The following is a 23,882-nucleotide window of genomic DNA, read 5'->3' as shown; positions in this document are numbered from 1 at the left end:
CCACCACCACCGGTGATCTACACTTGTATCTCTCAGACCACAGACAGACAGATGTCCTTTATAACCAGGAGGGCCCTTGCTGTCTGCCATCCAGCCAGGAAACTTGCATGTTCTTTAGGCATCAGCTCATGCCTCTGAGTATTCATATTGTCTGAGCCGCTCCTGTGCCCACTTGGATAGCCATAAAGTATGTCTCTGCGAGCTGGTTCTCACACCTGACTGGAAGCCCTGTACAGGGAAAGCCCGAGTCTTTGGTGTCTTTTGTTCCTAACACTACCCAGCAAAAACTGTGAACTCAGGAAAGGTTGAGAATGGGTAGGCGAGTGGAAGGATGGATCAATAAGTAGATGGTGGATGGAGGATGGATAAAGTGTGTTACAAGATGAATGGAAGATGGGTAGGTGGATGGATGCATGCGTTTTAGTTGATAGATGGGTAGATGGAGCATGGATGAGTTGGCTGATGGATGGGGTGGTTTGGAATGGTTTATAGAAGAGTTGGTTGATGAATTGGGTGCATGGGAGCAGAAGAATTAATGAATGGATTCACTGATGGACAAGTAGAATGGTACGTAGCTGGTTTCATAGGACCGATGGATGGATAGGTAAATGAGATGGTTTTATTTTGTGTTTGAGATGGAGTCTTGCTGTGTACCCCAGGTTCACAATGTGTGGTCTTCCTGCTTCAACCTCAGATTAGTTAATAGGTAGATGTAATGGGTGAATGGGGGCGTGAACAGGTAGGGTTGGATGAAGAGAAGTGGTTGGATGGATAGTTTGGGCAGGTAGATACGTGAAAAAATGGATGGGTTTGTGGGCGGATGGGAGTGACTGAATCCATTTCCTAAGCGGGATTTCTGTACAAGAATTAAACCCTAAAACCTTCTGTGTATGCCTGTGAGCCTGTGTGCCTGTGTGCCTCTGTGTGCGTGTGCGTGTGTGTGTGTGTGAACTCTAGTGAGCGTACCGTAGTGCATCTGTGAGAGTCAGAGGACAACTTTCACACATGGGCTCTCTCCTTCCACCACAGAGTTTAGGTTGTCAGGATTATATGGCAAGTGCTTTTACCCACTAAGACATTCTTATTTTTCTCTTGAGCATCCAGAGTATTATTAATTCTATTCTGTGCTTTGTGAGAGCTAAGAATTGGATTCTGTGTTCTAGGGTTCAAATGAGGAAAGTGGTTCAAGAATGAACAGCTAGGGCTGGAGGTGTGGCTCAATTGTAGAGAATTTACCTAGCATGCGTGACCCTGGGTGCAGTTCCCAGCACCACATAAAACCAGACGTGGTCGGTAATCCCCATAATCCTAGCACTCAGGCAATCACGGGACGCTCAAGACCAGCCTAATGTTCATAGTGGGTTCTAGGCTAGCCAGGCTTCAAAACACCAAAACAGAGGCTGGAGAGATGGCTCAGAGGTTAAGAGCACTGGCTGCTCTTGCAGAGGACCTGAGTTCCATTCCCAGCACCCACATGGCGGCTCCCAAGTGTCTGCAACTCCAATTCCAGATCTCATGCCTTCTTCTGGCCTCTTCTTGAGGCATCAGGCCAGGCACACATGTGCACAGACATACAAGCAGGCAAAACATTCATACACATAAAATAAAAAATAAATCTTAAAACATACTCACACATCGCCAGGTGGTGGTGGCGCACGCCTTTAATCCCAGCACTCTTGGGAGGCAGAGCCAGGCGGATCTCTGTGAGATCGAGGCCAGCCTGGTCTACAGAGCGAGTTCCAGGAAAGGCTCCAAAGCTGCACAGAGAAACCCTGAACCCTGTCTCAAAAACCAAAAAAACAAAAACAAAAAAGCCCACACAATATTTAAAGACTGATCAACTATGCATGTGTGAAGCATGAACCAATGTTGGATTACAACATTTGACATATGCCAGAACAGCCATCTGTGGTTAAAATGGCTCTTGACGATCTTCACGTTACTCGGAAGTGTGCATTTGGGTAGACCTCAAAGAACTTGAATTTGGACACAAGGGCATGCTCTAGTAATGCTGACTTCCCCGGGACCAAAATTCACACATGGGCAAATCTTCTCCTCCTCCCCCTCCTCCCCCTCCCCTTCCTCCTCCCTGCCTCCTCCCCCTCCCCTTCCTCCTCTTCCCTCTCCTCCTCTCCCTCCCCTTCCTCCCCCTTCTCTTCCTCTTCCTCCTCCCTTTTCCTCTCCCCCTCTTCCCCTCCTTGTTTCCCTCCTCCTCCCCTTCCTCTTTCTCCTCCCCTTTCTCCTCCTCCCTCCTGTTCCTCCTCCCCCTCCTCCTCCCCCTCCTTTTTCTCCTCCCCCTCTCCTCTTCCCTTCTCCTCTCCCTCCTCCCCCCCTCCCCCTCCTCTCCCTCCTCCTCCTGACTCCCCTTTCCTAACATGGTCTCATTATATAACATAGGCTGGCCTTTAATATGTGGTAGTCTCCTGTCTCTTACATGCTGGGGTTACGGTTTGAGCCACCTCGTCTGGCTTGGTTCTTTTCAGCTTGGTTTCCATTTTGTTTTTAATTATTTATTTATGTTGGATCTGTGTGCATCTGTCTGTGCTGTGGGGTGCATGTAGAGAGCAGAGGATAACCAGCAGGAGCGGGTTCTCCCTTCCACCACAGGGGTCCAGGGGAGCAAACAGGTGTTCAGGCTTGGTAGCAAGCAACCGTACCTAGCTCTCCAGCCCCCTTGGCTTGACTTTTTTGCGACAGGATCTCACAGTCTGTAGCCCAGGCTGGCCTCAAACTCTGCATTGCAGAGTGGCCTTGAAGATCCTCTTTCCCAGCCTTGCAGGTGTTGGGATTCCCTCAGCTGTTTCTCTGTCTTTGCCTGTTTTCTCCAGCTCTGTTCCTCCCCCCGTCTCTGTGCCTCTCCGCTGTTTCCTGCCACAGACTCACCTGTGTCAGTGGATTCTGGTGAGGGAAAGGCACACACACTTGTGCACACACACGCACTCCTGGGGCTCTGCAGCAGATGGAGGGAGGGGGCTAGGTGAGCTTGAGTGCCCATCAGTGAGTCAGGGGCTCCCTGGCCTTTCCTGGACGGGGACCTCAGAAGAGGACAAAGAGGAGCAATCCTAACTGCTCACTAACCCCACCTTCCCTTCCCACAGACAACCTCATCCCCCTGGACCTGACGGAGATGCGCAGCTGCCCTGTACATCACCAGGATACCCACCTGTCCCCTCACTTGGATAAATGTCTCGGTTTTGGAGCACTGTCTGCCTGTCTGGTTAAGGGCCTGAATTGGTGAAGGAGATTGATACAAACTTCCTGCCAGACCAAGGCACCTTTGGTCTTGGAGGCCCTTGAGCCACTGGGGATATAGGATCCCAACTTCTCACTGGCCCTTCACCAGGGGCACCAGGGACGTGAGAGGCTCTTGAGTGCAGACCCACCCACCCAGCCCAGACTTCCATTAGGGTAGTTTGATCTTCCAAGAAGAGCAGACACCAGGGGAGGGGGGGTCTACTGAACTTGCAAGATATTTACTGTGGGGGTGGTCCTTATAGAGGGTAGCACTGATGCAGGATGCTTGCAAGACTAGGAGAGAAAGGGCAGATTGGCAGGCTGAGTCTGAGTGCAGACGACACACTTCCAAGGAAAGGCGTGGTCAGTGGGGACTCCGGGACAGTGCAAGTCCTTGCTGGACGATGCCCGTACTCCCTTTATTTATTTTTAATGTGCATTAGTGTTTCACCATGGGTGTCAGGGCCCCTAGAACTGGAGTTACAGAGAGCTGTGAGCGTCTGTGTGGGTTGCTGGGAGTTGAACCCAGGTCCTCTGGAAGTGCAGTTAGTGCTCTGAACCTGTCTCCAGCCCCAAGCCCATACTTTTCTGTACCCACTCAGGCACTGGGGCTGGGGTGGGGGTGGGGGGTGGGCAAGAGAAGTGTGAGAGCAGAGGCGTAGTCAGTCAGAGGTGCTCCCTGAAATAGGACGGCTCAGGACACATTCCCATGGATATGTGTGTCCCTGGTCCCCCAACCCCCCCTATTGCAAGCTCACTTCCTTATAGTTCCCACAAGCTCCCTCATCACCCAGAACTACCTCCAGTCCACTTCCACAATTCAGACCCACGCCAAGTGTCCCCAGAACTCATTCAGACCAGAGCTTCCCTACACTTAGTTCACAGCCCCCAGTCATAACAACCTAGTGCTCCCACTCAGTGCTTACCCCGTGTGCTTTCTCAAACACACGTGCTGCAGGGTTCCCATAAAGCCCCCGGCTCCCCACGGATCTCAAAAGAAGACACACATTTATATGCCATGTCTGTATTGAGGGGTCCTACAGAGTTGCCCCTAATCCTCATCTCCTCCCTCGGTGTCATCTCCGCCTTCTGTAGCTTCCGCTTCAGTGGTCCCTGAGGGCTCTGTCCCCTCCATGGGCACTGAGACAGTCGTGGTAACCGTGGGTGACTTCTTGCTTGATGGTCGGTCCTTAGACAGTAGGGAGACTGTTCGTGACAGGTCGCATTTCCCCTGTAGAAAGTGTGGCAGGTGCAGCATGTCTCGGCGCTTGGCCCACCTGGCGAGGAGAGCGTACGTGCAGCCTGAACCCCCTGAACCCCCTGAACCCCCTGCGCCTTCTGTGGAGAGCCACGCCTGCCGGCCGGCCGGCCTCCCCCACCGCACTCACCAGAAGAGGCAGATACTGGCGATCAGCAAGAGCAGGCTGCCGCACGTCCAGCCCAGTGCCCACATGTGCTTCCTGCGCATGTTTTCTAGAAAAAGGGGAGGGGGAAGGTCCAGGGATCCAGCAGCTGTGCCCCTCGCCCTCTGGAACATCCAGTTCCGGGCCAGGGCCAGGCCACTCACCGTCTGGCCGTTGATGGTAGCACACACCGTCCCGATAGCAGCATCGCAGACGCAAGCAGAGGTTGGGGTTCTCAATCGCTGCCTGACCTCCACAGCTCTCTCGGTCCCACACATCTCCCTCACAACCTGAGGGTCACCACAGTAGGCGTTAAGTAGCAGAACTGGCCCTGAAGGCTACAGACCCAAGGGTGCCAAGGCCGGGCTGTGGGGCTGGGGTGCTGTGTTTGGGGCACTATTCTATATGGGACCCATCTCTCCTCCCTCAGACCCAGGAGCCCATACTCCGTCGCTCCTTCCTCAGACCTACAAGTTCAGGCTCCATTCCTCCTCCCTCAGACCTGGGCCTCCAGACCCCAGCCCTCTTCCTTCAGAGGGTCCATACCACAGCCCTCCTCCCTCAAACCCAGGAGTCAAGGCCCCAGCTCTCCTTACTCAGACCTCAGACCTAGGGTTCTAGGCCCCAACCCTCCTTCAGAAGCAGGGATCAAAGCTCTAGCCCTCCTCCTTTATAATCAGAGTTTTCAGGCTCTTCATCTCCTCCCTCAGACCTAGAGGTTGAGTGTCCTGATCTTCTGCCTCAGATCTAGGGGTCCAGGCCTTAGCACACACACCCCCATACCCAGGGTTGAGTTCCCTGACCTCTTTCTTCATATCTGAAGAGGTCTAATCCTTAGCCCTTCCTCCAGACCCAGGGATCAGGCTCCAGCTCTCCTCCCTCAGACCCAAGAGTCCTGGCTTCAGTCCTCCTTGAGACCCAGAGGTTAAGGCCCTAGCATTGCCCTCCTAAGACCCAGAGGTTATGTTCCTAGCCCTCCCCCCCTCAGACCCAGGGGCCCACATCCCAGCCCTTCTCAGACCCTGCAGTCTTAATTTGGGATACCCTCCCTGGAGCCCCAGGATTTTGTCCCCTGCTTACTCCATGGATAGAAAAATCCCTGGATTCCATTCGCATCTGTGGGAGAAAAGGGGTGATGTTGGGAGACTGTATGGCAGCCAGGGTGGCCCTGTCCACAGCCCCCTAATGTCCTTATCAGTACCCTCACCTACTGAGCCCTGCATCAGCAGGAGAAGGCCCAAAGCTGCGATCCCAGACCCCACCATGTTACCTCCCCAGACCTCTGGGGCCTCTATGGAGAGAAACCTTGAAGGACATCACCCTAGCAACAACTGGGCCCCGCCCCAAAGCCTCAGCCCCAGAATTCTTAGTTCTGTTGCCAGGGAGTCCCCTCAGCAAGGGGTTCATAAGGAGGGGTGCCCTGGCCCCATCATTTCTGTCTAGGGAGTAGCTCCCTTAGCATCTATGGAGAAGAGGTGGGTGGGCATTGGGAGATTTCAGATTCAGGGTCTTCTCAGCAAGGGAAGAGGGAAGGAGAAGCCAGGACCAAGCCTGGGGCTAGAGATGTCTCTCCTTTTCCATGGGGTACTTGACAGGGTACAGATCTGGGACAGGGGAGATCTCCGAGCTGCAGAATCCCTCTCTTTCCTAACCCGAAGTCCAAAGAGGCAGCCTCACGAGGCCCAAGTTCAGAAATCCTCATTGCTGGGATGTCTTTTCTTTTAGCAACCAGGAAAACTGGCCCTAGGACATGGGGTTTCATTGAACCCCATTGTTAGAAAAGGTTTCCCCAGCAACCAGACTAGGAGGAGGAAGGGGCAGTGGGGGCTTGTGGGGTGGCCCTGGGAGTCTCATCTCAGGCTGTACCAGGCCTCTGCAGGACTGACTGACCATGCCTGGCCCCGCGGAGCTTGAGGTGTGGACACTGTTAGAGGCTGTGATGGTGACTCCTGACAAAGAGACTCAGTTTCCCCATCTGTGAATGAGGGAACACAAACTAGGGCGTCTCAAGTTGTTTTCTTTGTGGTTGGTCTACCCAAGTCTGCTGAGGGACCAGGCTTCCAGGAAGCCAGATTGGGGTGTGTGTATGCTACGTCTCTATTTCCTAGTTCACCTGAGCTCAGTATCCACTGGCAGAGTGAGAAGGGGACTTCAGTTCCTGAGAGAGGTCTGGACTCAGCCCTGGACTTGTGGAATGGCTGGGGCATGAACCTCTGGATCTGGGGGCAAGGGGGTGGGGGAGGAGGACTGAAAGATGGGACTCCTGGGTCTGAGGGAATGACGAGGTCTGGGGAAGGGAACCCTGGGTCTAAAGGAAGAAGCAAGGCTGGAGTCTGGGCCCCTGGGCCTAAGTGGGACCAGGAGTCTAAGGAGGACTAGGTCCTGATCTTTATCTGAGGGAGGAGAAATGGGGATAGGACCCTGGGTCTGAGCAGGGAGAGCTAGATCCTGGACTCCTGAAGCTTGGGGATGAACCCCTGAGTCTAAGTAGGGAGAAGGCTAGATCCTAGACTCCAGGATTTCAAGAAGGGGGGCTCCCAAAGTCTGAGAGAGAAGTGTTAGGGTCTGGACCCCTGATTCTAAGTAAGTCTGGGCCTCCTGGACTCCAGATCTGAGGGAACAGGGCTGGGACCTGGGTTGTCCATTCTGTGGGAGGGAGGGGTCTGAGTTCAGACCCTATTTCCCAAGAAGCCTACAAGGCTGAATCCCTATCCCTTTCATCCCCGGGTCCTCCAGTAAACATCCTAGAGGGTGCTGAGTGGGCCCTGGGCTGACTCCGTCAGAGATGACACAGGTCCGAGGGGGCTCGGCAGGGGGTATGGGGGTGGGGGTCAGAGGGGTTGTGGGGCTGAGGCCGGGCAGCTGCTGACCGTTTCCTGTGTCAACACCATCTGGACCCACTTCCCAATTCCCTGGATTCCTCAGGGATCAAGGAGGGGGTGGGGGGTGGGGCTGCCTGGCGCTGGACCGCGGATTGGGATTGGGGGGGTGCACCGTCAAGGCCCTCACCACTAATGACAGGTTTGGGCTGCCTCTGTGGCTGACCTGCCCCGTCACCCCCCCAGAGGCCAGACAGGACCCCCCAGGGACAGACAGACGGACACACACAGCCTGGGATGTGCTGACATCACACCCAGCCAGCACCAGCTCACCCAGGGGCCAGCACACCATCGAGGCCCCCCTGGCTAGACCCTCACATCCTAGGGACATGTCAAATGCCTCTAAAGCCTCCGAGGTCCTCTGCTCTCTGCCTCCTCTTGGTTTCTGAGTACTCAAGCTCAACTTTTCTTGCATCTGTCTTCTTGTCACGGGACTTTGAGATCCTGTTTGTGTGTGTGTTGTTTGTCTCGGTCTTCCATCATTTGGGGGATTCCCAGAGTCTCCCACCCTGTCTCTCTCTGTCTTTGTCTCATTTCCATAGGACTGGTACTCCTACCCTCACCAAAGGAAGGCCCAGGAGTCCCAAGTCCACTCCTCAGTCCTTTTGTGGTCACCCTGGGGAAGATGAGTCTTTCCCCACAACCCCCGGGGTGAAGAGTGAGGCAGGACTAAAAACTAGCAACGGCCCATGACCCAGACCCACAGACTTCCTCAAGCACAAGGTCCCCCAATTGTTGGACATCAGAATTTTCTTCCTCTTATATAAAAATGAGGGTTTAGTACCCTGGGTCTCAGGGAGGAGGGCTGACTGGGGTCTGTTCTCTAGGTCTGATGGAGGAGGGCTAGGGTCTGTACACTGGGTCTGATGGAGGAGGGTTGGGTACCTGTAACCTTGGCTCTGATGGAGGGGGGCTGAGGTCTGGAGCCCAGGGTCTGAGAGAAGAGAGATAGGGTCTGTACACTGGGTCTGATGGAGGAGGGTTGGGTACCTGTGACCTTGGGTCTGATGGAGGGGGGCTGAGGTCTGGAGCCCAGGGTCTGAGAGAAGAGAGATAGGGCTTGTACTCTGGGTCTGACGGAGGAGGGATGGGTACCTGTGACCTTGGGTCTGATGGAGGAGGGGTGGGGTCTGGAGCCCTGGATCTAAGGGAGGAGGGCTAGGGTCTGTACCTGTGTCTGAGTTTAACTCTCTCAGGAGGGTTAAGTACCTGAGACCCTCCCTGGGCCTGCGGGGGACAGGCTGGGGTCTGCACCCTGGGTTTGAGGAACAGGGAGGATGGGAAGGTGAGGAGATGGTAGAGTTCTTGAATCTCAGTTGGGGGAAGGGGCTGGCATCTGCAGTCCCTGGTATTGGTCCAGGTCTGGCTGCAAGCCCAGTCCCCTATCCCCTCAGGCCAGTCCATTCCCCAGGCTGGTGGCCTGAGTCACCTTGGCTAGCCCCCATGGTCTGGGGGGGGGGGGCGCTACGTCAGCTCTCCCCTCACTGACGCAGCCTTGGGCCCCCCACACTGACTCAGCCGGAAACAGGCCCCCTGAGGGGCGGAGAGCCAGTGGTCAGAAGCCTGGGTCCCTGCAGGAGCAGGGGCTGAGGAGGGCCCCTGGGGGGCCCCTCAAAGGGGTGGTGTGACAGACCATGAAAGAGAGAAAGAGCTCTTACCTGAGGCGATGAGGTCATGTCCCACCATGGGGGGGCTGTGACCTCACCTCCTGGGGGATCTGAGCAGTTCTTCCCCCCCCCCCTTTGTGGTGGAAGGTGGGGAGGGGAAGCCTTTGGCTGCCAGTCAGTCCCAGAGCCAGCACCCCCACCCCCCAATCTCCAGCCAATGCATTAGTCGCAGAGGATGGGCATGGGTGGTCTGCAGAGAGATTTTTTTTTTTTTTAAGTCCATGTCACTGTCCTATGCTCTGAGCTATCTCATTCTCCTCCTGAGGAGGAGGCTTCTGGAGATGTGTGAGTTCATTTCTTTGTCCCCATCCCTCCCTCGAGGGACTGTGAATTCTGAGCCAAAGGTAGTCGTCCATTGAGCACGGTGTGTGGGCATTGCTTCGGTCTGGTGTATTCTGCCCTTACCTGGATAGACAAATATTATGTCTATCCGCTTCTCTGGATGTGGCTTTGTCTTTGTTTCGCCACCTTTCCCAGTGACTACCGGTATGTCTGGAAAACTGGTAAACTAGGAATAGTTTGCCAGTTACTCTCACTGTGGCGTTTAGGGATGGGAAGGTATGTATGTGTATGTGTGGGTGGGTAGTCGTACCTGTGTGCGCATGCACAGAGGCCACTCTCGACCTTCCTTGTGCCCTTGAGAAAGGGTCTCACACTGAACGGGGAGCTCGGCTGGAAGTCAGCCAGCCGGAGCGATCCTGCCGTCCCCACCGACCCAGCCACAGTGCTGCATATACATGTGTCAGTGTCAGCTTTTTATAGAGGTGCTGGGGATCCGACCCGGTCCGCATGTTCGTGCAGCAAGCACTTTTACCCACCGGGCGATCCCCTCAGCCCTAGAAGATGATGGTCTTATTAGCCCCATTTACAGATAAGGGAATCGAGGCAGCGTGGGGGTGGAGGTGGTGTGGCAACACAGCCAGAGACCTCCGTGGAGAGCCTCCATGCCTCTCTTTTGGTCCTTCCCATCCTGTCTCCTCCGCATCCCATCTAACTTCTGTCTCTCAGGTGACCCCATCTTTGGTCACCCTGCTTTGCCGTCTCCATAGGCTTGGTATATTCTTCTGCAGCCTGCTTCTTCTCTCCAGGTCCATGTCCCTCTTCTCCTCAGGGTCTCTGGTTCTTTTAAAAAAAATAGGGTCTCAAGTAGCCAAGGCTGGCTTCAGTCTCACTATGTAGCTAAGGATGACCTTGAACTCGCGAACCTCCTGCCTCCACCTCCCAAGTGCAGACACTTGCAGGTGTATACTATCACACCCAGTGCTGGGGATAAAAACCAGGGCCTTTGTGCATGCTAGGCATCGCTCCACCAAATGAGCCACACCTCTCAGCTCCTCAGTTTCCCTGATTCTGCATGTCAGAGACTGGGCATCTATCTGTCCTTCTGTCCCCATCTCGGGGCATCTGTGGTCCTCTGTTTTGGAGTCTCCACCTCTGTCCCAATGTTCTCATCCTTCTTGGTCATTTAGATCCCCCCTCTCACCTCTGTCTGCCCAGACCCCCCACTGGCCTCTTTGCCTGCCTCCCCATCTCTCCAGAAGTGGTAGTGCTGGTCCATCCAGACCCCCACCCACAGCCCAGGCTCCATGGAGCTCTTGAGCCTTGTGTGTGTGTCCCAGCCCATGGAGGTGGAGGGAGGGGACGCCAATGACCTCACCAGCCCCTCTCAGACCACCCCCCCCCCTTCACTTTTCAACTTTTCCAACTTTTCCTTCCGTGCCCTCCTCCGAGCAAGGCGGTGTGAGCCCTGCTAGGCAGCCGGCTCGTCTGAATGGAAAAGGCAGGAGGGAGGGTGAGTCAGGATGTGTCAGGCCGCCCTCCCCTGCTGCCTGCCCCCCGCCCGCCCGCCCCGGCCCCCTATATAACCCCCCAGGCGTACACACTCCCTCACTGCCTGGCCCTTGCTGCTCACACTCACATACCTCCCCTCCCCAGGCCGAGGCCCAGCTGACCCCCTGGGATCCCCCGGCAGCGGACAGGGAAGGGTTAAAGGCCCCCCCGGCTCCCTGCCCCCTGCCCTGGGGAACCCCTGGCCTGTGGGGACATGAACTGTAAGTTGGTTCCAGTTCATGGGGTGAGGGGACAGGGTGGAGGGGAAGGAGGAAAGGATTGGGGGGTGGGGAGGGTGGGAAGCATAGTAGGGAGAGAGGGCAGAAGAGAGGAGTCATGGGGAGTCCGGCGGAGAGAGAAAGAATAGTCAGAAAAGTAGGAGATTGAGAGGAGAGATGGACAGAGAGACATCGATAAAACGCGAGTAAAAGAAGCAAGGGACAGCCAGACACTGACAGAGCGGCAGATGCTGGGGGATGACCCTGAAGGGTCCGGGTATCCCAGGGAGTCAGCGGGAAGCGAGGGACAGAGACAACCACCAACTCCCAACAGCGAGGCTCAGGGAGGGAAACTGAGGCAGAGAGTCCCAGATGATGACAGCAAGCCCCAGAGGACGGGGACCAGGCAGGCGAGGCAGACGAAAGAGGGGTGTGGACAGAGAGCTTAAAGAGCCAGACAGATGCGCACCGGCAAGGGGACGGACGGATGCACCAACAGACGGGCCGAGGAGGGGCTGCGAAGGACTGGCCGCAGCCAGAGGGGACCAGGGGGCGGGCTGGGGGTGTGATACAGGAGCTTGGAGGCCCGGGGGGCTCTGATTGGCTGGTTGTCTCGGAGGTGGGCGGAGCAGCTGGGGGATGGGCAGCCGGCAAAGGAGCTGTCCCAAGCCCCTGAGCCCCACACGCTGCCAGCCGGGTCTCCCGCTGCGTGCGTCCCGGAGCGCCTCTCAGGCCAGGTGCGCCCAGGTCCTTCCCGACCCAGCGGTCCAGCTTTCCGCAGCCACCTTCGTGGGCATCCGGGAAGGGGTCCGGGGCGCCTCCCTGGAGAGGAATCGGTGTGTTCGGGTGTCCGCTCCAGTCTCTGGCTCCTTCCCCCCCCCCTGTTCCCAGGCCGGCTCAGGCTCCCTGGGCAGGGGAGGGGGCAGGTTCTGGCCTGTGCCTCCCCCCTCATGCCCCGCCCCGGGGCCCAGATTCCGGCGTCCGGGGGCGGACGGGAGACGCCCGGCCCGTCTACCCGCCCCGGGCCGCGTCTGCTCCGACGGGCGGGGCAGCCAGAGCCAGGGAGGGAGAGGGAAGCCCGCCCGGGCTCGGGCTTTGCGACCTGCCCCGGGGCGCCCCACCCTGAGACTCAAGACCTCCAGGTCCTCCTCCCTCAGATCCAGGCGTTCAGGCTCCAGCCCTCCTCCCTCAGACCCGGGAGTCCAAACCTCAGCTCTCCTCCCTCAGAACCTGGAGTCCAGGCTCCAGCCCTCCTCCTTCAGACCTTAGAGTCCAGACCCCATACCTCCTCATTTAGACTCAGGGTTCTGGGCCCCAGCCTTTCTCCCTCAGACCCAGAATCCAGGCTCCATCCCTCCTTCTACAGACTGTAAAGTCCAGACCTCGGTCTTACTCTTTCAAAACCCAAATTCTGGACCCCAGCCTACTTCACTCAGACCCAGGCAGGTCCTGTACTCTGGCTCTTCTTCCTCAGAGACAGGAATCTAGAGCCCAGCCCCACTCCCTCAGACCCAGAGTTTGGCCTGATTTCTCCCACCTTCTGTTTCCAGGTGTTTGTCACCTGGTCCTGGTGGTGCTGAGCCTCTGGCCAGATAGAGCCGTTGCCCCTGGGCCGCCATCTGGCTCCCCACGAGTCTCTCCAGATCCTCGTGCAGATCTGGACAGCGCTGTCCTCCTGACCCGATCCCTCCTGGGAGACACTCGGCAACTAGCAGCGCAGATGGTAGGTGACTGAAGGGACAGGGCCGGGGCCGCATAGGATGACAGTCACTTCCTTCTCTTGGGCACCCGAAGACCAGGAGGGCTTGGGGTCCCCCTCAACAGCTTCTTTTTCACCAGAGAGACAAATTCCCAGCAGACGGAGACCACAATCTGGACTCCCTACCTACCTTGGCCATGAGCGCTGGGACGCTGGGATCTTTGCAGGTGAGAGCTGGCTGGTCGGGAGGACTGAAAGATTGGTGGCTGAGGGGTACGTGTGCTAACTGTCCCCTGATTTCCATCCCTGGTCCTCAGCTTCCAGGGGTGCTGACAAGGCTTCGAGTAGATTTGATGTCCTACCTCCGGCATGTACAGTGGCTGCGCCGGGCAGGTGGTCCTTCCCTAAAGACTCTGGAGCCAGAGCTGGGTGCCCTGCAAGCCAGGCTGGAGCGACTACTCCGTCGTCTACAGCTCTTGGTATGCTGACTCCAAGACCCTTTACCTCCGTTCTGAAACTTTTGACCCCCAAGAAACAGTGGTCTGAGATTTTGATTCTCAGGATCCCAGACAGACTTTGAGCACCCAGTGCCCCCGCACCCCCAGATCTGATCCCTGCAAATGAGACAGCCATGATCCCATAACCATGAGACCTTGAGGTCCCAAGACCCCAGAATTCTTCAGAGCAACTCTTAACTAACCTCCAAGACTCCAAGCCATCAGTTCATGATCTGTGTCCTCTAAACCCCAGTCCATAATACTATGAGACACCCACCCCCACACACACTCACCCCACCAATACTGACAACCTGTCTGAAAGTCTAGACCCTGAATCCCAAGACTTGAGACCCAAGAAACCTACCCTGAGTCCTCCGGATCCAAATCTTCCCATGAGAATTAGAGGCCTAGGTCCTAAGATGCCTAACCCGCCCCAGATCCCAGCCCTGAGATCCTCATATCTCAAGGACCCAGCCCCGGCCCCTAAGATTCAAGATCCTGACTCATCTGGCCTTGAAACTCACTCTATAAAGCCAGACCTCAAGTACAGACCCTAGCTGAGCTTGGTGGCAGTTGCCTGTAGTCTCGGCCCTCAAGAGGTAGAGGTAGACTACAAGTTTCATGCCAGCCTGGTCTCCTTAGTGAATTCCAGGCTAACAATGACTACATAGCAAATCTAGGTATGGTAGATCCTGACTGTAGTCCCAGTATTTGGGAGGTGGTAACGGAAGGGTGAAGTTCAAGGTCATCCTCAACTGTATAGTAAGGCTGGGGCCAGTCTGGGCTATATGAGATCTTGTCTCAAAATAAGTAAATACCTCAGTCCCGTGTCTCATTTCCAATCTCATGAGGTTGAAAAATATCAAGACTCCAAATTTTACAACCTCAGGCCCAATACTCCAAAAGACTTCAAACTTTGGTCCCTGACTACAAAGACCTTCAAATCTCAAATTCAAATCTCAAATTCTTGCTCCTAGCCCCAGGCTCTAGATGTGGTCCCTAGACTCCAAGCTCTAAAAATCTAGCCCTGACCACCCTTGAGAAGACCTGGCAAGCACCAGGATCACAAACGTCATTCTCTAGCCCCTAACTTGGCCTTTAGGACAGTAACCTTGGTGTGTGTGTGTGTGTGTGTGTGTGTGTGTGTGTGTGTGTGTGTGTGTGCAAGCCTCAAGGCCAGAAGTCAACAGTGGTCTTCTTCCCCAATTGATTATGTTCTGCCTTTCTTTCTTTCTTTCTTTCTTTCTTTCTTTCTTTCTTTCTTCCTTTCTTTCTTTTTCTTTTCAGTTTTTTTTTTTTTTTTTGGTTTTTCGAGACAGGGTTTCTCTGTGTAGCTTTGGAGCCTGTCCTGGAACTCGCTCTATAGACCAGGCTGGCCTCCAAGTCACAGAGATCTGTCTGCTTCTGCCTCCAAGTGCTAGGATTAAAAGCATGCACCACCACCACCCCCTAGCTATGAGCAAGGTTTCTTGTAGCCCAAATTGCCTTTCCTATGAAGCCTTGAACTCCTGATCCTTCTACCTCCACCTCTGGAGTGCTGGGATTACAGATGTGAACCACTGTGTCCAACCCAGCTTCAGTTTTCGGAAACCCAAGACCCTGAGGAGATCCTAGACGGAACCCCCTTGCCTTTTGCTAATTTTGTTTCCCTCTTTAACAGACGTCTCGCCTGGCTTTGCCCCAGGGAACCCCAGACCAACCCACAGTCCCCTTGGGCCCTCCTGCCTCTGCCTGGGGAAGCATCCGGGCTGCTCACGCCATCTTAGGCGGGCTGCACCTGACCTTGGACTGGGCTGTGCGGGGTCTGCTGCTGTTAAAGACTCGGCTGTGACGCAGGACTGAAAGCCACCACTGACATCATCTTTCAAAGCCACATCTTATTTATTTATTTATTTTGGTACTGGGGGGCGGGGCGCATGATGATCAGGGGCATGCCACACCCCACACAACCTGACACCCAGCTAGATACACTTCCTCCAGGAGACCTGGGTGGGGTGGGGTCACCTGTGTGGCTTATTTATACTTATTTATTTAAGGAATTGGGGGTGGGTGGGGACAGGTGGATCTGAGACCTCGAAGAACAGGGAACTGAGATCCTGGATTCTGGGGTCTCTATGAAATCTATCCACAGTGTCTTCCTCGCTTCCTCCATTATTTATTAAACAATTACTTTTTATGTTAAGGGATTTTATACCAAAATGTGAGAAGTTTTTGTGAGACAGAAAAAGGGGTGATTTAAATACATATCCACTTAAAGGTGAATAGCAGAGGGATGCCTAAATGATCTGAGTCTGACCTGGTGCCTAACACTTCAGAGCTCCTCAACAGATATTTAACAGAAGGTTCCAGAACATCGCCTTAGAACTAAAGGCACCTGCGTGGTACAGAGCGGCAAAGCTCTCAGAGTTGTTCCTTCCGGCGACATTCTTGCTAGGTTCACCGGTGGGAGCTGGATGAATAAAAAGGGAGACATCCGTGTGATGGAATACTAACCAGCCAGTCTAAAAAATCCAGGCAAAGGCTGCTCATGACGTTGAGCGGCCCTGCCACGTGAGAGCGGCAGATGGCAGAACCACTCTTTCTATACCTAAGTATGGATTTTTTTTTTTTTCAAAATGGAAACACCAAAATGTTGATAATGACTGTCTCAGGGTTGAAAACGTAAGATGGGGCTGTGGGGTGACTTGTGTGTATGTGTGTGTGTGCGCGTGTGCTTGTATTTTCCAGAGTTTTTACCATGACTGTATTTTGCATGACACATTTAAAGACAACAATAAACACTATTTTTAGAATGACAGAATATCAGTGTCTGTCTCACCCCACCGTACACACGCCACAAGAAAAAAAGGCCTCAGAAGGAAGCAAGAAATGTGGTGACTGGAGCCCATGTTCTGGGCTATGCTCAGCCTGAATTTTGTTTTTGTTTTTTTTTTAACTTTAACAATTGTCTCAGCCAGGCAGTGGTGGCACAAGCCTTTAATCCCAGCACCCGGGAAGCAGAGGCAGGTGAATCTCTGTGAGTTCGAGGCCAGCCTGGTCTACAGAACGAGATCCAGGACAGCCACCAAAGCTACACAGACAAACGCTGTCTCAAAAACAATTGTCCCAGATCTTCAAAACATGACTTGTTTTTATAAAAGAGGTAAACTGAGGCTTAAATGAGAGGAGTTGATTTCTGTAGGGGTCTTTTTGTTTGTTTTGAATTTTACCCTGAGGCTCTGGCTGGCCTGGACCTCACAGAGATCTGCCTGCCTCTGCCTCCTGAGTGCTGGGACGGAAGATGTATGTCACCATGCCCAGCTTATTGCTGTTGTGGTCACACAGGGAGTTAGCCTTCTGTCATTGTGGTGCTGGGATTGAACTCAGGGCCTTATGCATGCCAGGCAATCTCTTTACCACTTAACTACATCCCCAAGCCCTGGATTTACTTTCATTATTCATCATGTATTTATTATCTATTTTTTATTTCTTTCTTTATTTATTTTGAGCCGGGGTTTTGTTATGTAGTCTAGGCTGGCCTCAAACTTAGTCTTCCTGCCTCTGTATCCCCAGTGCTGGGAATACAGTTTGTAGTCACCCTACTCAGCTATGATGGCCCTTTACAATCCAGTGTTCAGTGAAGTCACACGCACGCGCGCACGCGCACGCACGCGCGCGCGCGCGCACACACACACACACACACACACACACACACACACACACCATTGAGAAACGGAGGCTTAGCATGGCATTAGATCTTGCTGAGTGTCAGGAGGAGGGCCACTAGCAGATCTTGGCTTGTGACTCAAGTCTTTGGGTTAATGGGCCCCGTATAGGTACTAACACAGACCCCTATGGTGGTGGGGTCTGTGTCACCACAATTTTGGGCCCAGGAGAGGGGGTGTTCTGACAGAGTTCTGAGTCACCTAATCCCAGCTCTCAAGACTCCAGGCCATATTCCAGAAGGATGAGGCCTCTGGACAGTTCCCAGGAAGCAGGCCCTTGGTGTCTAGTGAGGTCACAAAGCCCCTATCAAAGGCTCCTCCCACGGCCTAGAGCTGACTACCTCTCTGCAGGGCCATGGCCATACCAGAGTCTCTCAGCCCTGGGGACACTCCACTTTCTGTCACTGCTGAGCTCCTGACATCTTTGAAGCCCAAGGGTCCAAGGCTGGTGGGCTGGGGTGGGGGTCAGGGCTCCACCTGGGTCCTGGACCCCTGAATCTGTACACCCCCACCCGCTGTTCTGACAACCACTATGAAACGACTGTTTAAAATTCGGCGTACTCAGGCTCCCCAGGAACCCCAGAAGTGGGTCCCCATCCTTGGGGACCTGCAGAAGACCCTCCAGAAGGGCGAGTACCTGCCCCTCCGCCCGCTGCCCATGTTCGAGAGTAACTTTGTCCAGGTCCCCAGCTCCCTGCGCCCCGGGGAAATGGGGGAGGAGGGCTGAGACACAGGAAGAGAGGGACTCCCCCTGCCCTCCAGGACTGAGTGGGTTGAATGGGATTTGGAATTTGAACTTCTGTAGGTAGGAAGTGGGTTTGAAAAGGAGGTGCTGAGGTGAGGGGATGCTGGAGAAAGGACTGATCCCAGCCCTGCTCCCTGGCTGCCCCAGGTGACCAATCACGGGGCTCCTGCGTTAGTGCACCACAAAACCAACAAGCTGACTATGGGTGTAGCGGCGTCCTTGCCCGGTCTAGTGCTGCCCGACATTCTGTTGCTTGCTCGACCCCCGGAGGACAGGGATTGCTCCAATCTCAACCTGACCAGGTACGTTCCTCCTCGTTTCTCGAGCTCTGACCCCAGCTCGCTCTGCTCCATCTTACCTGGGGCATTAGCTACCCGGGAGGTCTCCCACCTCCCGCAGGATGATCCCTCTAGACCTTGCCCACCTCTATGTCCACGATCTGCCCACCTGGCGCCTGAAGCTGCGGCTGATCACCGGCCGCTACTACTACCTGGAATTGGATGCCCCTGACCATGAGCTGGGCTTCTTGTTTGACCGCTGGCTTCGCCTCATCAACCTGCTTCATGAGCCTACCATATCTTGGGCACCCAAGACCATGAGCATGCCCCCCCTGCACACGACCCAAGACGGAGCGCCAGCCTCCACCTGGCGCCTTCAGGTGGGGATTCAATAAGGCGGGCTTGGAGACTACTGTCCTGATTCCACAGAGAACGGAGGACCCACAGCCCAAAGCCTAGGGGGCCCAGGAAAAAGAGCTGGGTTCCTAGAATGCTGGGTCTGAAAGGAGGGTCTGACCTCATGAGACCAAGGAAGGAAAGCTAGGGATGAAGTTGCTGGCTGGGTAGGTAACAGACAGAAGGCACGGGGCAGGAGAAATAGCTCAGTTGATAAAGAGATTGCCTTGGGAGTATGAGGACCTGAGTTCAACGCCCTCAGAACCCACATAAAAAGGCTGGGTGTAGCGGCACATGCTTGTAATCCCAGTGCTGGAGAGGCAAAGACAGATGGATCCCTGGCCTTGCTTGACCTACTTGGTAGATTCCAGCCAGTGAGAATGACACATGAGGATGTCCTCCGGCCTCCACATGCACACACCTGCACACACACACACACATACACACATACACATACACACACACACACACACACACACACACACACACACACACGCATGCACCAAAAAAAGTGTCCAAGCACCCAGGCAGGCACAGTGACACAGACCTGTAATCTCCACAGTTGGGAGATGAAGGTAGGAGGCTCATTACAGATTTGAAGCTATGGCCAGGCAGTGGTGGCACACGCCTTTAAGCCCAGCACTCGGGAGGCAGAGGCAGGTGGATCTCTGTGAGTTCGAGGCCAGCCTGGTCTACAGAGTGAGTTCCAGGACAGCCAAGGCTGCACAGAGAAACCCTGTCTCGAAAAACCAAGACCAAAACAAAGCAACCACAACAAAGCACATCTGAGGCTCTTCTGGTTTACACCCTCAGCTCACTAGCCTTATTCCCACTCTTTTTTGTGTATGTGTGTGAGCATGAGCACACACTTGGGTGTTGGCTCTTGCCTACCATGTGAATCCTGGGGATCAAACTCAGGTCATGAGGCTCAGCAGCAAGTGTCTTTACTTGGTGAGTCTCTTGGCCTGCTCTTGCCTCTACTTTCCATTCTCGGGAGTGATTTCTTTCTTTCTTCTTCTTCTTCCTTTTGGTTTTTTGAGACAGGGTTTTCTCTGTGTAGCCCTGGATGTCCTGGATCTCGCTCTGTAGACCAGACTGGCCTCAAACTCACAGAGATCCACCTGCCTCTGCCTCTGGAGTGCTGGAATTAAAGGCGTGCGCCACCGCTGCCCCTGTAATGTAAAAGAATTTCCAATTCTTTAAAAAAAAAAAAAGTTTTGGCGGCTCATGCTTGTAATTCCCAAGACTTGGGAGGCCAAAGCCGGGGGTGGGGGAGGATTGCAATGAATTTGAGACCAGCCTGGGCTATACAGAGAGTTTCAGGCCACCATAGGCTATAAAGTGAGACCCTGGGTCAACACAAAAGTAGAAACAAGCCGGGCGGTGGTGGTGCACGACTTTAATCCCAGCACTCGGGAGGCAGAACCAGGCGGATCTCTGTGAGTTCGAGGCCAGCCTGGGCTACAGAGTGAGATCCAGGAAAGGCACCAAAACTACACAGAGAAACCCTGTCTCGAAGGGAAAAAAAAAAAAAAGTAGAAACAAAAGGAGGAGCTGGAGAGGTAGTTTGAGTCCACAAAGGGCTTACCTTGCAAGTTCGAGAACGTAAAGTGTATCCCGCCTCCAGAATTCACGTGAGAGGAGGGCTCAGTGGGTAAGAGCACTTGCCTCCAAGTCTGTCCACCTGAGTTGGAGCCCCTGTCCCACACAGTGGAAGGAGAGAGCCAGCACCTAAAAGCTGTCCCTTGACCTCCAGGGAGGTGCCATGGCATGTGCACCTCCCCAAAATAAATAAGTGCATGCAATACCAATCTTTTTTTTTTTTTTTTTTTTTAAGAATTATTTATTTATTATGTATACAGCGTTCTGCCTGCAGGCCAGAAGAGGGCGCCAGATCTCATTACAGATGGTTGTGAGCCACCATGTGGTTGCTGGGAATTGAACTCAGGACCTCTGGAAGAGCAGTCAGTGCCCTTAACCTCTGAGCCATCTCTCCAGCCCCCACAATACCAATCTTAAGGGCCTGGAAAGGTGGTTCAGTGGTTAAGAGGCAGAGGACTTTTGGGTGCTGAAAACTCATAAAGAGTGGGTTGCAGCCACTTATAACTCCAGCTTAAGGTGAGCCAAAGGAGGGCGGAGCCCACATTAACATGACGTGGTATACATACATACATGCAGGCATTCATATATACACATACACAGAATAAATAAGCAAATCTGAAACTAAAAGAGAATGAAAATAAGAAGGGGGGGGGACCAGTAAAAGACCTCTGCAAACTGTCCCCTCTGTCCACAGGACCAGTCTGGAAGCAGACTTACAGGTGAGCCATCCCTGTGCAAGGCTGGGCCGTCTTCCTCTGCAGGTCAGGTACCCTCCCTCAAAGCACGGGTGGAGCTCAAACACTTTGGAAGGTTCTTGTGCACCCCCTGGCTGAGCTCACCTTGTCCTTAGAGTCTGCTCCATGTCAGTGCCCCCTGAGGTCCTTGACCCTCCTCTCTCCGCCTCTCTCCATAGCTGAAGCTGCTGAGCGCACCTTTCCTTGCAAAATGTTCTCTTCTCAAAAACAAAGGAAGAACAAGGTGAGGCGGCCAGGGCTTCTCTCTCTCTCTCTCTCTCTCTCTCTCTCTCTCTCTCTGTGTGTGTGTGTGTGTGTGTGTTATTCAAATATTAGATAGTCTTTTAATAAAAAAAAAAAAAAACTCGGTACCAGATATTGGGGTAAAAGCTGAAAGATCAGAGAAGCAGAACAAGCCACAGCCACCACCTCTTACCTCACCAATTCCGTGAATCCTCTGACAGAAAGCCTCTGAGTCCTCACCCAAATGGGTCTCTGCTGAACCACCTTAGTTCCTGTTTCCTCACACCTCATATACCTTTCTCTGCCCTGCCGTCACTTCCTGGATTAAAGGTGTGTGCCACCCACTGCTTGGCTCTGTTTCCAGTGTGGCCTTGAACTCATGGAGATCCAGAGGGACCACTGCCTCCCAAGTGATAGGATTAAGGGTGTGTGCACCACTGTCTGACCTCTATGCCTAATCTAGAGGCTGGCTCTGTCCTCTGATCCTCTGACAAGCTTTATTGGGGTACACAATATATCACCGTGTGTGTGTGTGTGTGTGTGTGTGTGTGTGTGTGTGTGTGTATGTGTGTGTGTATGTGTGTGTGTATGTGTGTGTATGTGTGTATGTGTGTGTGTTGTATGTGTGTGTATGTGTGTGTATGTGTGTATGTGTGTGTGTATGTGTGTGTGTATGTGTGTATGTGTGTGTGTATGTGTGTATGTGTGTGTGTGTATGTGTGTGTATGTGTGTATGTGTGTGTGTATGTGTGTGTGTGTATGTGTGTGTGTGTATGTGTGTGTGTGTATGTGTATGTGTATGTGTGTATGTGTGTGTATGTGTGTATGTGTGTGTGTGTATGTGTGTGTGTATGTGTGTATGTGTGTATGTGTGTGTGTGTATGTGTGTGTGTATGTGTGTATGTGTGTGTGTGTGTGTGTGTGTATGTGTGTGTGTATGTGTGTGTGTGTGTGTATGTGTGTGTGTGTGTGTGTGTGTGTGTGTGTGTGTGTGTGTGTGTGTTTATGCATGCATGACTGTGCGGCCCAGGGGCTGCCCCTCCTCTCACTGTCTCCTCTCTGCCCATGAACAGATGGCCAAGCACAGGTTCAGGTCTCAGGCTGTGGGTGACTCTCTGCCTCTCCTCTGGTCACAACTACAACCTCCTAAGGATCAGATGAAAGTCACAGAAAAGAAGTAGGCAATGAGCATTGTTTTGGCTGGTTGTGTTTAGGACCCTGGCTCCGATATCACTAATGTTCTACCACGTTACTTCTGTAGGGCCTACCCAGGTGCCTGCCCTGCTGGATCCAAAACTCTAATCCATGTTTCTGGTATGACCAATAGCCATGCTCTGTCCCCTGCATGAACCTGCTTGTGAATTTGACCCCTTGCCCAGAGGGCTTAGACTTCTTTCTGCCCTACAGAGAAGGCCAGCATCACCATCCGGACCATCTTCAGCATCATCTCCGGCACGATGAACCAGGACCACTCCACTTCAAAGGCCAGCTATTCACCAGGGGCTAGACTCCAGGGTCCAAGGGAGGAGGGCTGGGGCCTGACCCCAGGCTCCAAGGGAGGAGGGCTGGGGCCTGGACTCCAGGGTCCAAGGGAAGAGGGTTGGAATGTGGACTCCTGATTGGAAGAAGGAAGGCTGGAAAACGAGATTCCCAAGCTTTGTGTCTCCCCTGCTCCTGAACACCCCCCACCCCATCCATCTACAGACCTACGGATCTGATTCTGAGGGAACCATAGGCCGGGGCCATCTGATTGAGACTCCTACACAGCGTGTCTCTCACAACGCCTGTGATTTAGCCTTCGGGGACTCCCGTGGTCACATGGACACCTTCCTGTGGACTCAAGACCTCGACAAGTTTATAGACACTGAGTCCACCTCTCTGTCTTCCCCCTTGCGCATGTCTTCTTACCCTCCTGCCTTCTACATCTTCCCACCGGGCTCTTCCTTAACGAAGTCCAGTGACAAAGCCAAGCCCAAGCCCATAGGCTCAATGAAATATATGTCCTCCCCTATCACATCAGGGAAAACACCGTTCATTTGGGACAAGTCTAATAAGGTACCAGCCGAGCCGGCTCCAGCTCAGAAGGCCCCGGCTGCACCACGGTCAACCCGGAAGTCTTCAGCCAAATCTAGTCCCTTCCATAAGACTCCACCTTCTGGTTCCCAGAAGACCTCATCCGTCCCTGGGCCCCCCCGGAAGACCCCGGTTCTAGTTACCCAACCCCAGAAAACTTTAACCCCAGTTTTGAAGCGTCCACAAGCAACTGCGGGTTCCCAGAAGGCTGTGCCCCCAAAGAAGGACACTCTATTCTAAATACTCAGTCTCAGGCTCCAACGGCCCGGTCTCAGAAAGCTCCCGACTCAAAGGCAAAGGCCCCTATGGATCCTAGCATGTTACAGGCAGGAGATATGCTTGAGAGAAAGTCTGAAGGGAAACAGGAACCTGGGGTGTTGGTGGGAGAGCAGAAAAGGAAAGCGGTAGAGATGAAGACCACGTCCCACAGCTGCCCAGTACCACCACCAAGAAGCAATCCAAGGAGGTCTTGATTAGCAAAACCCAGGGAGATCACCTCTGGAGGCCTTGAAGGGCAGGGGCAAGTCAGAGGAAAGGGTCCAAAAGATGGAGAAGACAACTGTGAACTTGCCTGATCTGAAGTCCTTGGAGATAGAAAGTCAGAAGAAATGGGTCTTGACCAAGGAGGTAGCTGCTGGGGGCCCCTGCCTAGAGGACAGCAGACCGTTCTCTGTGAGGGG

At 53.8% G+C, this 23,882-nt stretch overlaps 3 protein-coding genes across 3 annotated transcripts; 2 read left to right on the top strand and 1 right to left on the bottom strand.

The window, feature by feature from the left end:
* Window positions 1-4,242: 4,242 nt before the first annotated feature.
* On the bottom strand, window positions 4,243-5,983 carry Tmem190 (transmembrane protein 190). The gene is made up of 5 exons (XM_059252562.1): window positions 5,845-5,983; window positions 5,718-5,753; window positions 4,802-4,927; window positions 4,623-4,707; window positions 4,243-4,511 (listed from the first exon to the last, which is right to left on the bottom strand). Exons 1-5 carry the CDS (start codon window positions 5,900-5,902, stop codon window positions 4,286-4,288), a joined length of 531 nt encoding a protein of 176 aa, XP_059108545.1. The 5' UTR covers window positions 5,903-5,983; the 3' UTR covers window positions 4,243-4,285.
* A 34-nt stretch (window positions 5,984-6,017) lies between these two features.
* Il11 (interleukin 11) lies at window positions 6,018-15,609 on the top strand. The gene is made up of 5 exons (XM_059252563.1): window positions 6,018-6,112; window positions 12,782-12,954; window positions 13,071-13,157; window positions 13,248-13,409; window positions 15,088-15,609. Exons 2-5 carry the CDS (start codon window positions 12,952-12,954, stop codon window positions 15,256-15,258), a joined length of 423 nt encoding a protein of 140 aa, XP_059108546.1. The 5' UTR covers window positions 6,018-6,112; window positions 12,782-12,951; the 3' UTR covers window positions 15,259-15,609.
* A 1,820-nt stretch (window positions 15,610-17,429) lies between these two features.
* Window positions 17,430-23,877, top strand: Garin5b (golgi associated RAB2 interactor family member 5B; the record flags this gene model as incomplete). The annotated part of the gene is given in 12 exon segments (XM_059252571.1): window positions 17,430-17,813; window positions 18,024-18,178; window positions 18,276-18,534; window positions 20,847-20,871; window positions 21,066-21,130; window positions 22,203-22,306; window positions 22,391-22,443; window positions 22,537-22,613; window positions 22,834-23,425; window positions 23,428-23,625; window positions 23,628-23,701; window positions 23,704-23,877. Coding segments are annotated over 12 exon segments (1,926 nt in total), but the record flags the coding sequence as incomplete, so codon positions are not given.
* Window positions 23,878-23,882: the final 5 nt, after the last annotated feature.

Source organism: Peromyscus eremicus, unplaced genomic scaffold, assembly GCF_949786415.1.
Source record: "Peromyscus eremicus unplaced genomic scaffold, PerEre_H2_v1 PerEre#2#unplaced_72, whole genome shotgun sequence".
In the NCBI taxonomy this organism is placed as follows: domain Eukaryota; kingdom Metazoa; phylum Chordata; class Mammalia; order Rodentia; family Cricetidae; genus Peromyscus; species Peromyscus eremicus.
The sequence above is the reverse complement of the archived record's forward strand: the minus strand, read 5'-3'. Positions and strand labels throughout refer to the sequence as shown.

Coding starts and splice junctions, on each gene's coding strand:
- Tmem190 (XM_059252562.1), bottom strand. CDS start 5,902: ATGGTGGGGTCTGGGATCGCAGCTTTGGGCCTTCTCCTGCTGATGCAG. Junction 5,754..5,844: donor GCTGATGCAGGGCTCAGTAG/GTGAGGGTACTG, acceptor TTTCTCCCACAG/ATGCGAATGGAATCCAGGGA. Junction 4,928..5,717: donor GGGATTTTTCTATCCATGGA/GTAAGCAGGGGA, acceptor GGTGACCCTCAG/GTTGTGAGGGAGATGTGTGG.
- Il11 (XM_059252563.1), top strand. Junction 13,158..13,247: donor GGACGCTGGGATCTTTGCAG/GTGAGAGCTGGC, acceptor CCTGGTCCTCAG/CTTCCAGGGGTGCTGACAAG. Junction 13,410..15,087: donor TCCGTCGTCTACAGCTCTTG/GTATGCTGACTC, acceptor CCTCTTTAACAG/ACGTCTCGCCTGGCTTTGCC.